A 16909-nucleotide genomic window follows, 5' to 3' on the forward strand; every position below is an offset into this window, starting at 1 on the left:
AGGTCTATGTTAGCAGGTCATAAAAATTAGAATTTAAATTAGTCTCCTTTTACTCACTATTAAAACGAAATTTACGTGCTCTATATGTAACCAGTAATGTATGTACTCTAACTCTTGCTATCTATAATTATTGATAACTTTTCGGCGATTTTACTCTGTGACGGTGGAATGACGTAATAAAGTATGCCAGAGTTGTGAATGGGGTCCGAGGTTATGATTCAAAGCTTTATTATTATTTATTTTAGTCTCTGGAATTTCAAGTTCAATGTAATTGTATACAGTGTAACAAATAATACACGGGCTGTAGGTCCGAAATCTCTGTTGAAAAACAATTCTCAGATTTAATTTAAAATGGCCAGTGTTCTAAGATTATTTCGAGACATTGCAAGCGAAACGTACAATGATGAAGGTTTTGCCTCGAATACATCATTAGAGCAAGTAAGACTTTATAATAATGTGTCTGTAAATGCCTACATTAACTTTTGGGATACTAAATAAATATTTATATTGTACTGTTTTAGATTGATGTTGAAGCTATTGTTTGCAACATATACAGACGTTTTGAACATAAGGCAGCAATTGACCCTAGTTTACCAAAATTAAGTAGAAAAGCTCATTGTAATGTTTTGAAAGATTGGCTTAGGCATTTACCAGGCAACTACTCTTGTTTAGATGCAAGCCGGCCATGGCTTATATATTGGATACTACACTCACTATGGCTGTTAAAAAAATTACCAGATGCGGAAACATTGTCAAATGTAGTTAACTTTCTTAAGCAATGTCAGCACAAAGATGGTGGCTATGGAGGTGGTCCTATGCAGCATTCGCACCTTGGTACAACATATGCAGCTGTTAATGCTTTAAGCATTATAGGAACTGATGAGGCATATGATTCAATTGATAGAAGCTCTTTGCAGAAATTTTTATGGACACTTCGGGATGTTGATGGTTCATTTGCTCTTCATAATGGTGGTGAACAAGATATAAGAGGTGCTTATTGTGCAGCAAGTATTGCCAAAATTACAAACATATACACAGAAGCCCTCTTTGATAAAACTGCTGAATGGGTTGTTAGTTGTCAGACATATGAGGGTGGATTTGCTGGCTGCCCAGGAATGGAAGCTCACGGTGGATATGCTTTTTGTGGTCTAGCATCTCTAGCTCTACTTGATAGAACACAACTCTGTGATATAGATGCTTTGTTAAGATGGAGTGTTAATCGTCAGATGAGACTTGAAGGTGGTTTTCAAGGCAGAACTAATAAATTAGTTGATGGCTGTTATTCATTTTGGCAGGGAGGAATATTCCCAATCATAAGTGCTATTTTAGCTAAAGGTTATAATTTGTTTTAGTTTATTGGTAAGCATTGTTTACAATTATTATTAAATCTTAATTACAATTGATGTCTCTATTTTCAGATAACAAAGAACTAATAGAAACAGTTCTATTTAATCAAGGTGCCTTACAAGAGTATATAATAGTTTGCTGTCAATCTCCAGAAGGTGGTCTGATAGATAAGCCTGGAAAGTTAGTATACCTGTCTATATTAATTGTATTTTGAGTCAACTATATGTAAAAAGGTAGTTTGTAACTCTGAACTTATTTAGTCTAAAATAGACTTAAAAATTTAAGAACTTGTTTTTACTATTAGAATGCTGTAACACTTATTAATGATTTATTTAATATTGACAAATATGAAGTAATAACATCATGTAAAGAACTATGGGCCAGTGCACTCTACTTTATAGAAACATTAATGTATTTTGTGTCTAATAAAGTTATTTCTTCCTTTCAAAAAAAAAATGTTATTAATAATGTGTACTAATTGACCTTAGAAATTAATAAAATAAATCAGTGGCGCTACAACCTCTATAGGTCTTGGCCTCAGATTTCATAATCATTTTTTAAATTGAATAGGCAAGTAGGTGATCAGCCTCCAGTGCCTGACACACATCATCAACTTTTTTGTTTGGGTCTAAGACATGACATGATTAAATGCGCATAGAAATTAATATATATGGTCAGCAAAAAACAACTTTACTAATAAGGTCACAGTTTATTTAAATGCCTTAGTTATCTATGGCTTGTCTTGCATCACCTTGTTAGAAGTTCATTAAGTGGAAAAAAATTGAGCAAGGTCTCTAGAATGTTTTATACAATATTTTTTTATTTAATTTATTCTGTTTCCTTTTAGGCCTCGTGACATTTACCATACATGCTATACTTTAAGTGGTCTATCAGTGGCTCAGCATGGTACAGGGGCTGGAGAATCATTGGTCATTGGTGCATCAGAAACTGAGTTGAATAGAGTTCATCCTCTTCATAATATTGCTCCCCACATGGTTTATAATGCTGTACACTACTTTATTAGGCATCCACCACCAGTAAAAGATGATAATTAACTTTTATAAGACTTAATAAACTATTTAAATAAAAATAGTACTAATGATTATATAATATCAAGTACCATAAATCTGTACATATTGTATAATATATATATTAAGTATTGAACCTGAAAGAACTGAAAAGTTTGATCATTACAAATTGAGTTGTTTGAGGTTGCATGTTTTAGACAAACCATTTCCGTGTCTGCTATATATAACTGAACTTAATATTAGAAAGAAATAAAGTATAGAAACATGTTTGACATCTTTATTGTTTTAAATTGTCTCTGCACATAAAGGATTACATTGAAAATAAAGTCCAAGACATATGTATTATGAAATGGTACAGCACAAAAATGTTTGTGGATTCAAACAAATCAAATAGGTAACATATTGTAATTGTATTATGGCAGTGCAGTAATTCAGTCATGTATATTAAGGAATCAAGCTGTTATAACTTATTTATAAATAATTATGTACAAATCTCTAATTTTAAGCAATAATAACTGTATTAAAAAAAAGTCTTGTTAAATCATATTTACACTAAAACAAATTCTTCTGATTCTATGTCAGTGTCACTGTCTTGAATAGGTGTTACCCAATTTTTCTCTGTCTCATAGATAGAGAACCGAACATTAGGTTGATTCATAACACTACTTCGTGTCCCATGGTGCAGGCAGAATATTGGATATTCATTATTCGTAGAAACACCTTGTGGTATTAAAAATGATCCAATAATATTAATAAAAGTTTCAAAATCATTCTGAGTTGGAAGATAAAAACCTATACAGCATGAAGGATCCATTTTTATTAATGGCATTTTTCGTGGAGATCTGCAGTGAAAGCTTTGAAGTGAAAAGTTAGGTTGCCACACATCAACCATTTCTTGACAATAGTGTGGATCTAAATGAATCAGCCTATCATCTTGATATCCAACAAAATAAAGGGAATGCTTTGGTCTTCCACCTATTATCCCTATACAAAACTCTAACGTAAGAAGAGATGTTAAACATGGCCCATAAATAGGGTTAAATTTTTCAGTTCCTAACTTTACGGGCACCAAAAGAATAAGAGATTTCCATGATCCATTTGATAGTTTACATAATGAGTATACATCTTGTATGTAAATAGTTGAATCTTGAGCTACATACACATCTAACTTATCAAATTCATAATTTTCTTTAGAAGCAGCAACCATTACAGCTTTTAAACAATGAGCTACAGAAGCAGGTCCATACCAGTCACCAGCTTTTTTACCCAAAGCTTCTCCTAATATGACCATTTGATGTATTGAAAGAGGGCTATTTACAGATGATTTATCACCAAACCATTTAATGATCATACGATGAAGACAATCCTCTTGAAATTCTCTAGCATTTTGAATAGGTTTCTCAGGTGTCCATCGCCATGACCGGCCTAAAAAATGGCAAACTAATGCCTGTGCTAACATCATCTGCCCACTTCTCAGCATACAGCCCCAACCACAATCAGTAGTAAATGATGATCCAGACATAGTAGGAAATTCCCTTCTATAAGTCATCCACATTCGACTTATAAAGTCTGACTTAAAGCCTTCTATACCTTCACCATAAATTTGTTCCACAGTGTCATTTGCTGTGGCTTCTGTTCCAACTTCAGTTGAAGATTCTAATGAACTGCTTGGGCTAAGTTTCCGATGGTAACATCTACCTAAAAGCCATACTGGTGATTCTTTCGAAAAATTAGTTTTCAATTTGACAGTCCATCCAAATTTCATATTATTCCACATCGATAATAATCGCGATTCAACTTTTCCTTTAAGGTCGTAGACATCTTCAGAGTTTTCGGGAACATTTTCTTTGGATGTTGTTGCCACAATATCGGTTAATGTTTCTGAATTTTTCTCACCATTATTAGAAGATAGCACCAAAGCATGATCTGATACTATATTGCCAGATCCATTCATTTTCATAATTTACCAGTGTTCCATTTTACTCGTTTACATTTGCTAATATTGTTATTGGTTTATTTCTTTATATTATTGTATTTGGTATAATTTATACAACAATTTATATGTCTCTATTCAAAACATAGTTAACTAGCAACTAAAAATACTTTAATGATTAGAATCATTATACACTGAATATTTATAAATTAAAAGATAACATATATACATATATAATTCTATCACAGCTGGCGTCTGGGAGAGCTGACTATTGGGAGCACGGACTGACACTAGTTAGTAGTTACTGTCTACTGACACTAGTTAGAATATAGAAATTTTAGTATATATTTTGGAATGTGCTCTGTAGTTGGCTACAGTCGCTTTTCGACAGGCTGAACCACTAGCGTCAAACTGGCATAAAGTTATAACTATTGCCATTAAAAAAAAAACCACTAGCGTCAAATGAATTTGTATGGAGAAGATATTAGCTCACGCTTAGTCACGTGATAATTATGTGGGTCACGCCTTTTTGTAAAGTAATTATGTCTAATGCGCGTGAATTCCACTTAATCATAATCTGTGAATACGACATAATTATTGCGGTTGGATTGGACAAGTGCTGATAAATTAAAAAGTTTAAAAAAAGTAAACAAAAATGATGCCAGCAAGGATTGGTGGTCACCTTCCTATAGCAAATGAGAATCCGCTCGGATTATCGTGGCATGATTCTGCTTGGATACCGTCATTAAATCCATCTAACATCATGGATTATTTTTCTGAAAGATCAAATCCATTTTTTGATAGAACATGTAATAATGAAGTGGTAAAAATGCAACGTCTTAGTATGGATCAGCTTCAGTATGTATTAACAATCTTTAGATTTAATGTTATTGAAAATGTATTTATTCATATTCTTATTTTAGGAATATGACTGGTTTGGAATACATTTTACTACATGTTCAGGAGCCAATTCTGTATGTTATAAGAAAGCAACACAGACATAGTCCTATGCAAACTATTCCATTAGCTGATTACTATATTATTGCTGGAATTGTGTATCAAGCTCCTGACTTAGCAAGTGTTTTAAACTCTAGATTGGTAAGTTAACACATAAAGGCAATTTCTATTCCTTAGCTTCATTGTTTATATTTTTTTTTATGTTTGAACTATAGCTCTCAGCTGTCCACCATCTTCAATGTTCTTTTGAAGAAACTATGTCTTATTCAAAATATCATCCAAGTAAAGGGTATTGGTGGGATTTTAAACCTAATAAACCAGGTAAATGATTTTTATTTTATATATATACAAATCCAAGGTACATTAAGTTTTATTCTAAATTTTGAGTTATTTTTATAAAAAGTATAAATTGCCAAAAAAAATCTTTAGAATTGTGAAATCTGTTGGTACATTGTTTTTTAAATATCAAAAACTAAAATATAACTTGTATATGTAACAATATTCAATTACGAATTATAAGAAATTTGAATTTAAAAGAGCAATGTTTCTAAATCTCTTCTCTCTTTCTAAATACTCAGTTCTCAAATTAAGGGTGTAGAATAGCAGGAGCTCACAACATGTTAAAACATTTTTAGGAGCTGCAAATATTACTTGCAAGTGTTTTTTTAAGTTGTATACATCTTAAGCAATTTATTACAAATTGTAAGATATTATCTATGATTAACCTCTATTAGTTATTATCATGCAAAAAATCTTAAGATTATTGGCATTTAATAATAATAATATGCACATTTAATTATATTTATAGGAATCAGTCCTTTTAATTCTGGACAGTCTGCACCAAAAGAAGTTTCTAATACACCTAAGGAAGAACCATCAACTTTATTTCAAAGACAACGAGTTGATATGTTATTAGCAGAGTTAGTGAGGCAGTTTCCTTTACCAACTATAACTACCACTACCAACCAAGTGAGTATCTAATATGATAAAAATATGATATATTATTTATAAATGTTGTGACATATGTATGTATCAGTTTAATGATTATATAAAAAAAAAATCTCTGCCTCAAATAAAAAATCTCTCAATTATATATAATTTTTAGTTTATAACTTAATGTAAAAATGTTTTAAATTGTTTGTCCAGTAATCTACCATTTTTGTAATATTATTATAATTCAAAGAATATGTTTTGATACTTGCTCTTTATTTTTAGACAAATGGTGTGTCAGTAAAAGCAGAAACCAATAATGATAAAGGAGATAAAGGTGATAATAATAATATAAATAATATTACAATAAAACAAGAGCCAATAGATTCAATACATCCTGAAATGACTAATGGAAACATGCATATGGAAATAAAACAGGAGATCAAACAGGAGAACATGAAGCCACCACCAGAAAAAAAACCAAGGAATATATAATTTGAAAAACAGTCTTTGGAACACTGAGCTTATGCAAATTAATTTTTCTTACACAAATTTTTTGTTTGTGTCTTTTTGGAGATTATATAAATTTGTCACATTATCCTTTAATATAGCATTGTCAGAACATATAATACAATTATCTTGTAATGTATCTCTGGACCTAAAAATAAATTATTGATTAAGTCAAATTAGTTTTTTTCAGTAATACTAAGGTTATGGATCATCATACATACATATTTTGACAACTTATAAGAAATCCAAACGAAAATCCTTCTTCATACCCCATGTCAAAACTTGTTTGAAAAGCACTTTTTTCTCCGTCAACTATGCCATCAGAATATCTGACCTGTAAAACAATTTAATATAAATCCACTATAATATAGTTTAAGATTTATTGAACATTCACGATTTATTAACCTTATGAATAGAATCTACATTTCTCGCCCAAGTTTTAGCTGATATTGTTATACTTTCATCCGACATAACCGTATCACTACAATCTTGAAATTAAAAACAACGTTGATTCATCAATCAAATAATAATGAATTAACGCTGACATACGTAGTACGTACAAACTAAAGTTGTTACAGTGGAAACAGTCCACACTCCACAGATCAAGTAGAAGTAAGACAGTTGATACTTCATTCTTATAACAAAACATATTATTATGTAATCTGTGTTATTCTTTTTGAAGTGATAACGTCTTTTAAATCGTTGAATGTCAGCGTTCTGCCTGAGCCGAGCGTGCAAAGGAAAGCGCAGAACAGGCGATAGAGATGCACGATATAGTATATTATTTCACTTCCGTCTTCACCTCCATGCGACCGAGTAAAAATTTTTTTACAACAATTGCAGCACAAGGTCAATTAATCATGTAATCAAAATATTGTAAAATCTATAGTTTTTTAGCAATATTTATAAATATGTGAGTATATGAACCCTGTACCTATATTATAATCATTGAGTTATCTGCTGCGTTACTTTTTATAACATCATTTTTATATTAGGCCTACTTGAAGAACAGGGTAGGCGAAAGAACTGCTGAACTTGGGGTATGACCTCCCCCCTGAGCTCGTTCCAGGACTTACGAGGACCACTAATTGAACATAATGATTTTATTTCAATACTAGCTGACCCGGCAAACGTTGTTTTGCCATGTATATTATTTGTAAGAAACATTTTTTTAGGTCAATAAAAATAATTATCTACTATAAGTGATCAAAAGAATGATTTATGTAGGGTAATAAATTAATATTCATTAATGTAGAGAATATATTTTAAATTACAATTCTTGCTAGTTATTCAAATATCAAAAATAAAGAATCAAAGAAATCAAATTAAAATAGGGGGTTGATTGTAAAGGGTTGAAAATTCAGGTTTATATGTATTTACTAATGCTGTATCTTAAAAAAATAAAACATCTAAAATTGAAAAAATTATTTTCGGGGTGGATTACCCTTAACATTTAGGGGGATGAAAAATAGATGTTGTCCGATTTTCAGACCTACCCAATATGCACACAAAATTTCATGAGAATCGGGAAAGCCGTTTCGGAGGAGTTTCACCACAAACACCGCGACACGAGAATTTTATATATAAGATTTATCTCATGAAACCAGTTTTTAGAACCAAACACATAGTCAGCACACAAACATAAACTTTCAATACTTTCTCTATCTGACATTTTTATTTCACTTCTCAACCGCTTATGAACTGACGTTTTATCATAAAATTAATTAGGTTATATAAAAACAAATGAAATTAATTAAATAAAATAAAAAAACAATTGACTTTAACCTTTTCTATTTAAACAGTAAAAAAATAATCATTTGGAGTCTGTAGAAGTTACAGTTTGGAAACATAAATTTAACATTCTCACACCCACCCCCGCAATCCCTATTGGAAATAAAAGATTACTACCAAATTTAAAGTCTATAGAGGTTACAGTTTGGAAATGGAAATTTCACATTTTAACACCCACTACCCCAATCTTTTTCGGCGGTGGGTTGTTGTAAAATCCGCTCTTAAATCATTTCTGCATCACATATAGACGACTCTAGCTAAATTTGGAGTCTGTAGGAGCTACGGCTTAAAAAATAAAAATTTTCATTGTTAAACGATCCCCGCAACCCCATGTGGGGTGAGCTACCGTAAAATTCGTTCATAGACTATTTCTACATCTCTTACAGAAGATTTTTTTGAAATTTATAGGAGCTATAGTTTAAAAACGGGAATTGTTCATTGTTAACGCCCCCGCAATCCCCTTTGGGGGATGAATTTCTTAAAATCCGTTTCTAACCTACCAAGTTTCACATTTCTAAGTCCTATAGTTCCCGAGATTTCGTGATGAGTAACTATAGACATTGGAATACTTCGATTATCATACTTACATACAGACATACAGACTTTTTTAAAATTATCTTACATATAAACATTCTCCTGACAATTCTGAAGACAATAAAAAAAATTTAACCTAATCGGTCCAGCCGTTCTCAAGTGATACTTGATCATAGATACGGCATTTTATTTTTATCAAAAAATGAGAGTGGGTGTGCAGAGGTGCGTGGGAGTTGGTGGGTGGATGCGTGGAAGTTTGTAAGTAGATTCTTAGCTGAATGTAGAAGAACATTATCCGTTTAGTAAACTCCGTTGAAATCCATGAAAACAAAAGAATCAAGAGAAAACGCTTTATTAGCGGGATAAAATATGTTCATAAAAGTGAAACAGCAATAAAAAAATAAAGGAATGTTAGAATTCGAAAAATAAATAGCCATAAACCATCTAGGAAAAATTTCGCATCGAATGGTGGTAGTTTTATGTTACCGTTACGATACGATGAGTGGTTTAGGCGTGATTGAGCCTCAAACGAAGACCATTTTCATTATATATATATATATAGATTTTGTCACCATTCAGATTTTATACATATTATTTTATACTACATATCTTCAATATTTAATTAATTTAGTATAATAACTTTGTATGATGGCAAACGAAAAAGTTCTTGACTTGACCACGACTATATGACTCCCCCTGGCGCCAAAGCTGGATCCACCCTTGGCCCGATTCCAAACAAAACTAGAAATCTCGGATTTTTTCAAATGTGAGAGGCGACGGAAATTTTTGGATGTAAACGCATTTCGTTTAAAATTATGCTCTTAGTTAGCTAGAAACTGAATTTTCGAGCGTGCATGAAAGACATATGGTCACCAAAAGAATAATGAAAAACAGAGACAGGTTCAAGCAAAAACTAGACAACACATGCATTTTTCCAGATTTGAAAAATTGAGGTTATTCAAAGAAGTATATTATAAACAAAATACAAACATACACATTCAATCTTAACTCGATCGTGCGAGAAAAGTGGCGATTTTTTTTGCCATCAAATTTCAAAATCCAAAAATCGAACATTGGAACGCCATGGTCAAACGTGCACAGCCCTCTTGTTTTTTTTCGACTAATGGAATAAACTTAAATCCCACCAGTTTTTCACCCATAGTACCTGACTCGCTTGGGCCGTTGAATTATTTTTTAAATAAATACTTCATTTATGGGACTAAGTATACGCTGCTATAACATGATTCCTAGTGAAATGTTGGAACTACGTATCAACAGATTCAAAACACATATTAAAAAAAACATGAATGTGTAAAGGTTACTACACAGTTAATGACTCCTTAGAAGATAAAAACGCTTGGCAATAGTTCTAATTATATAATTTATTTTGTTATCTTGGAAGTGTTGTGAATATGTATATATGTATGTAATGGTGAATGAGGTAAATCACAGAACAGATTTTTATTTAATTTTTTACTTATGTAACTTTAATGACGTTGTGGCTTATGACACTTTCCTTTGAATAATCATAATGTAGAGGGAGGGAAGGGAGTTTCTTGCCCGTTCTTCTCAGAACAAGGCCTCCTAGTAGTTTTGCAACAGATGGCGTGGCTCTTTCTCGAATTTTGTACACGTTTTTGAGATCATAAGCATGCCCTAAGACGCATCTAAAGTGAATAAACGAATTTTTGTTTTTTTTTAGATGCTGAACTTTTTTGTTTCATTTGATTATGGTCTCTATACTAAAACATTAAAAACACTCCCCTAACCTCCTCGAAACAAAAGGCGACGAATAAGTGAATGAAACATGGTAAATCCAGCTTTACATAGTATAATAATTTACTTATTTACTAATTATTAGGAATCACCAAAATTATTATTAAAAAAAATTAATTACGTATCAATTTTATATTGAGTTATAGTATCCTTGCTGGGAAATTTAGTTCTCAGAATAAACATGCTGTTTACTTCAGGAGTATTTTCAAGAATGTCTAAATATCCAAACCAGTATATTACAAGACCTGGACCAAATCTATTCCAGTAACAAATAAGTTGTTCTTTTAGATATCCTAAATGATTCTCTTCATCACCGAATAGCGCTTTGCTTTCAATCCAATTAACAACAAATCCATCCACAGCAATGGGTACATCTAATTTAAAGTCGGGGGTTTTGTCATAACCTCTTAGCCTAAGTATGCTTTCATCAGAAAACGTTATATTCATGGTTTTTAACTCATGTTCTAATCGTAGTTCATACTCCAGTCCAATAGACCTGAAATGTAATAATTTATAGTTAAATTTTATTTGGAGACAGTTTTATTTTAAGTTTTAAATACTTACTGTTTTATTATATCAGCATATGGGCCATATTGATTATCGTGCATGATACCCTAAAATGAAAAAAATGTTTGTTTTAGTCAAAAATAAAAGCTATCAAAAAAAAGATGCGTCACTCCCATGAAATAAATTTAGAAATGAATAATTTGATATTTTAGGTATTATAATATATTCTTATACATTTACATTTCATTGTTAATGTTTTTTCGTTTTGGTAGAGATTTGGTAGAGAAGATTAAGTTCGCGAGCAAGGAGTGTGTAGACATCATCATGAATCCACAACTTGTACCATGTGCACAAAAGTACACAGCTGTGCGGGAATATTTCAGCAACAATCAAATTTGTTATTGTTCACTTGAGTGAGTTGAACAAAATAAACATTTAAGCCATACGCTATGCAACACTATACCGCACAGGTGCAACTGTGGATTCAAAACACTGGCATATCATACTGAAGGATTGAAAAATTAAAAATAAGTTGAATGAAATGTTTCTAGATTTTCGTACAACTTGGAGTGTCAAGCGAAGCCTTACCAGGAAAAATAATATTAAGTAAGTTACTCTAGTTTTAGGTTTCTGAAAAATTTTGTTTCTTGGTACAGTATTTAGGACATGGTATATGGTATGGTTTACCCTTTCATAAAGAAACATTCTTTAGTGGACTTTCTAGGTTTGGGTCAAGGATATAATAATACACAAGAGAAGAAAGACAAGGACAGAGTGCTTTGCAAGAGAGATAATAATTCTATCATTCTGTTCTAGAATTGTGCTATAAGTATAAAACAAAAACTACTTAGTAGCACTCCTGTCCAGAAAGCTTGAATATAGTTCACAATTGCATTGTGGTCAGTTAACTCAGTGCTGAGTCTTTCTGAGAGATAAACTTTAATAAATAGTAGTAGTGGTAGTAGCATGGACTCATATTACTTAGTTGCCATCCTGGCCTAACTACTACCATAAGCCCAGAAGTTTCCTTAAAAAGCTTATAACTTATATTATAAAATTTAATTATAATAATAACAAATTAGTGACAGTGTTATATGTGTTAATTATATTTTAAAATAAACCCTTGGAGATATCTACCATTTTTTCTATCCAATTTGATCACAAACTAGATTTGTTAGTTTACTATATAATACATTTATACTGTTACTATACATATTAACATTATCAATTACTTACCAAAAACACTTGATAAGCTAAATCTTTATTTTCAATAATTGTTGAATCCTTTAAACATTTTTTTACCATTGTGGAGTCTGGGTATACATTTTGTAGCAGCGATCTGACGAATAGAGCAGGGCTAATACCTTGGCTATCAGCCAATCTGTAACCATTTAAAAGTAAATTAAAGTGTTCCAACACTATTTAATGTCAGGTCCAAAAACATGTGCATACTGTATGATAACTTCACTTTTCTCTTCTTTCTTGATTAAATTTTCATATAAATCATAATATCTACTGGAAATTACAGGTGATTTTCTATAATTTAATTTCATAGATCTCTGTACCAACATTGAAATTATACTTCCAATGGTTGCAGATGGTATGCTGGAATAAAATGGGTAATAATTAATTTTACTTGGTTGATTGTAGATAGATTGACATGTGATTGTCATAAGAACATACTCTTTATATTTTTTCCTAATCATATTTTCTGCCTTTCGACTAAAAGATGTAAGTTTGTTAAAATCTTCAACAATCGCCAAATACAATTTGTATGGCATGGGTTTGCATTCAAATTGTGATAACATGTTATGAATTGATTTTACTAGTGGCTGGATGACAAATGTTAAAGCCGACACATAATTTAAAATGCCATGGGAAACCACTTTAGAGATCGTATTATTTACAAACACAGATATTTTAAGTACGTATAACACAAACACACAAATATCAAAATGAAAAGTGTGAACATTTCACAAAAACAGACTATACTACCAAGCAGTCAAACTTCACGTATGATCACTTTACTTTAGCACACGCATTGTCACGTGACTCAAATCAAAGCTAAAAAAAATCCTAGTTGGTTGGGTAATAATAAAATTATGTCTCTTTTTGTTTTAAGGCGTTATAGAAAAATAAGCGCGGAAAACGTTGGTCGTGGCGGGAGTGTTTTTTAGTGAAATTTTAAATTTAATTTTACTTACTAAATAAAAGATCAGTTTGTATATATTTCTATGTAGTAGTTTAATATAAGTATTTTAGTTTTGTTAATTCATTAGTGTATATATTCAGTATCTGGTAAGTTTGTATGCTTTTTCCTTAAGGCCTGGAGTCAGGCGAAAAAATGGACGAGCCCATAAGCATTGAGCAGGTAACGGGGGCTCGCCTCCTGTAGTAGCTAGTTACGTTATTGATGTAAACTTCTTGCTTGAAACTATCAACCATAAAATGATGACATTGTCAATATGTTTTGCTAGTGACTTTGTCAATGTATCTAATGTAGCCAAAGCAATTTTTACTGTTAATTTTAGCTTATTAAAACCTTATATTCATTAAAGGTTTTGTCTTATTTCAATTTAATAAGCTGAATAAAAAAAACAAACAACATGGATAAATATCTTCGCCCTGAAAGATTTGATATTGATCCGTCAGACAGGTCTAGCACGAGGGCTTGGATACACTCACTGGCGTAACACTTTCGAAAACTTCATTTCCGTGCAGAAACCGACCGCTCCAGAAACAGATGCACAGTCGGTTCCTCCGCCAGAAAAATGGGACATCATCAAATTTCAGCTTTTGATAAATCATATATCGCCAAATATCTACACATAGGTATATAAGCGAAGCCACAAACTACGAAGATGCAATAACAATACTCCAAAAACTGTACGTAAAACCTAAAAATCTGATTTTTCTAGACATATATTAGCAACAAGAAAGCAAAGACCTGAAGAAAATATTGACACATACTTACAAGCTTTAAAACTTCTTTCTAAAGATTGTGGCTTTGCGGCTGTTGATGCGGAAACGAACAAAAATGATAGCGTGCGTGATGCTTTCATATCTAGTATATCATCGCACAAAATCAGACAAAGGCTATTAGAAAACCTAACTCTAACTCTGGATCAAATGTACAATCAAGCTCTCTCTCTAGAAACTGCAGAGATCAACTCTCAAAGCTTCAATACTGTGTCGTGAAATGCTGTTGCCCCAAAAGAGCCAACTTTAGTCTTTCCGAACCCACAAATTGTGCACGACGAGATCTGCTCATCTGTAAATAACTCTCGACGACGAAAATGTTTCTTTTGTGGCGGACAAATACATCCACGTAAGAACTGCCCCGCATTTGAAAGCACTTGCCAGCTCTGCAACAAGAAAGGTCACTTTGCCACCGTTTGCAGACCTCTTCCAAACCTACAAACTCTGTGGTAGTAGGTAGTGCAAATGTATCCGCTTGTATCACAGCAGCGTCACCTTTTTCATTACGTAAAGCTACTGTACCCGCTTATATTCGAGGAATAAGAGCAGAAGCACTTCTCGACACAGGCAGCTCCATCAGTTTTATTAATGACAGTTTTGCGAGACTATGCGATTTAAAAAGAAAACCCTGCAGTCAGACTATATCTATGGCCTCTCTAAATTTTACCTCTCAAGTAGAAGGGCAAACTTTACAAACCCTGAATATCGGAAATCATAAATATGATGTAAATTTTCTTATCGTGAAAAATCTTTGTGCTGACATAATTATCGGTCATGATGTCCTCGAAGAACATTCATCGCTAGAGTTTTCTTTCGGTGGGCCAAAACGTCCACTACAAGTTTGTAACGTAGCTAAAGCATCAGTACCAGCTTTACCGCTTTTTGCAAATGTATCGCCTAACTGCAAACCAATTGCTATTAAGTCTCAAGGCATAGCAAAGAGGATAATGAATTCATTAAAGAGGAGATCAGAAAACTTATAGCAGAGGGCGTGATTGAAGAAAGTAAATCACCGTGGAGGGCCCAAGTACTAATAACAAAAAGCGAAACTCATAAAAGACGCCTTGTGATTGATTACTCTCAGACAATTAATCGTTACATAGAACTCGACGCGTATCCTTTACCAAACATTGAGGATTTAGTTTCGAAAGTGGCAAAAGTTACGAGCATATATTATTGCAAAATCAACCTTACGTGAATTGTTTAAAGTTGTTATTACAACGCAGTGTACTTAAACCAATAAAATTTTACGACCGACCGTGGTCGGTAGGACAAGGTATTGAGTGGAGTCGAACATGACTTTTTTTTCATTATACATTACTATTTAGTATTTTAAGAGTTTGTTAAATTGTGTTTTAAACACATAAATATACTTTTATTTGTGCATAAATATGTTTTTGGGTAGCCTATGGGTATATCAAAAAAACAAATAATAACTGTTAAAATTGTTTATTCAAATATTTGGTTCAAAACCATTTAAACCATTTCGTTAAAACATTTAACGCATTATTTAGTGAAATAGTCTTTTTAACAAGTCTCGAATTCTTTTTCCTTAAGTTTTTAATAAAGTTTTCCTTGCTAAATTAACCTTTTGCGGCATTTGTGAAGTTCGCTTTTTATACGAACTTTTCGAGGTGTATCCTAAACTGACCCCGTGCTTAGAAAAGTGGTGGGAGATTTGAATTTCTTCTCATTTCTAAATTAAACATTGAACACGTAGGACACACTTCAGTATCACCGCCATCATCCGGTATTTTAATCTGTAAGCAATATCAAAATATTTACGAACATTAAAAAAATGTTAAATTGGCTACCTCCTGACCACATTATGAGCGTTAATATATATGTCAAAAACTATACACAAAAAAGTTCAATAGTACATAAATTTATTTAAAAAAAACAAATAAAAATAATCGACTCTACTTATTAGAACAGGGTCATTTTTATAATGCGACTAAAATAAAAAGAAGACTGTAATGCATTGTTCTAACACTGAACAAGCAGCCATTGAAGTTGGCCGTATAGAGTTTGTGCGTTGAATGATGTTTTTAAAATAAATAAATAAAAATCACATATTGCTTGTTATAATCAGTCATAAAAACAATAAAAACGAATCAATAAAGTTTTTTACGATATCCCATCCTTTTTTAGCCTTCTTTTATTTCTTAGATAACACTTTGACATTTTTAACGTCTGCTCCCAGACGCGAGCGACGCGAGACTATTTGAAATGAGCGCACAATTTAGAATGTTGCGCTTATTTTTTGAGGACATTTCTTAGACGTTGATTGTGCATCTTGGGTTTTTGTATATCAATGAGATTCTGTGACTGAAGTTCGTAGGTTTTTAAGAAAGTCCCAAAATACTTTAGTCTTTACCATAGTCCGTAAACGGCAGCGAACAATGGTCATAGAGTCTAGTCAAAACGGCTTAACAGTAGTGTATGTAGAAAGTATATAAATTCGTATGAAAATGACAGCTAGTGTCGATAGTTGGTAGCCTAGGCCCTAAAGGCGGAAGTCGGGAAACAATAAGCGCCGCCATGACAGCCAAAAGAAACACATTAACGCCAAAAGCCATGAACGCCAAAAGAAACACATTAACGCTCACGCTTTTCG

The 16909-nt window shown here is 32.3% G+C and overlaps 4 protein-coding genes and 1 pseudogene across 5 annotated transcripts; 3 read left to right on the top strand and 2 right to left on the bottom strand.

Moving 5' to 3' along the window:
• Positions 1–141: 141 nt before the first annotated feature.
• LOC110997457 (protein farnesyltransferase subunit beta) lies at positions 142–2642 on the top strand. 2 transcript variants are annotated; one of them, XM_045628488.1, is made up of 4 exons: positions 142–438; positions 522–990; positions 1419–1527; positions 2195–2642. In XM_045628488.1, exons 1-4 carry the CDS (start codon positions 352–354, stop codon positions 2400–2402), a joined length of 873 nt encoding a protein of 290 aa, XP_045484444.1. In that variant the 5' UTR covers positions 142–351; the 3' UTR covers positions 2403–2642. The 2 variants fall into 2 exon arrangements, with proteins under 2 accessions (XP_045484444.1, XP_022121311.1); XM_022265619.2 differs by having other exon boundaries at positions 152–438; positions 522–1335.
• Positions 2639–4596, bottom strand: LOC110997456 (cysteine protease ATG4D). The gene has a single exon (XM_022265618.2). The coding sequence runs from the start codon at positions 4333–4335 to the stop codon at positions 2923–2925; it is 1413 nt and encodes a 470-aa protein (XP_022121310.2). The 5' UTR covers positions 4336–4596; the 3' UTR covers positions 2639–2922.
• A 242-nt stretch (positions 4597–4838) lies between these two features.
• LOC110997458 (mediator of RNA polymerase II transcription subunit 6) lies at positions 4839–6876 on the top strand. The gene is made up of 5 exons (XM_022265620.2): positions 4839–5166; positions 5232–5406; positions 5481–5586; positions 6074–6234; positions 6481–6876. The coding sequence occupies exons 1-5, from the start codon at positions 4964–4966 to the stop codon at positions 6688–6690; spliced, it is 855 nt and encodes a 284-aa protein (XP_022121312.1). The 5' UTR covers positions 4839–4963; the 3' UTR covers positions 6691–6876.
• Positions 6877–10845: 3969 nt separating this feature from the next.
• On the bottom strand, positions 10846–13316 carry LOC110997494 (CDAN1-interacting nuclease 1). Its single transcript, XM_022265673.2, has 5 exons — positions 12997–13316; positions 12766–12918; positions 12550–12694; positions 11371–11420; positions 10846–11302 (listed from the first exon to the last, which is right to left on the bottom strand). Exons 1-5 carry the CDS (start codon positions 13119–13121, stop codon positions 10924–10926), a joined length of 852 nt encoding a protein of 283 aa, XP_022121365.2. The 5' UTR covers positions 13122–13316; the 3' UTR covers positions 10846–10923.
• An 898-nt stretch (positions 13317–14214) lies between these two features.
• LOC123689671 lies at positions 14215–15688 on the top strand (annotated as a pseudogene).
• Positions 15689–16909: the final 1221 nt, after the last annotated feature.

This window comes from Pieris rapae, chromosome 1 (assembly GCF_905147795.1).
Source record: "Pieris rapae chromosome 1, ilPieRapa1.1, whole genome shotgun sequence".
Classification (NCBI taxonomy): Eukaryota; Metazoa; Arthropoda; class Insecta; order Lepidoptera; family Pieridae; genus Pieris; species Pieris rapae.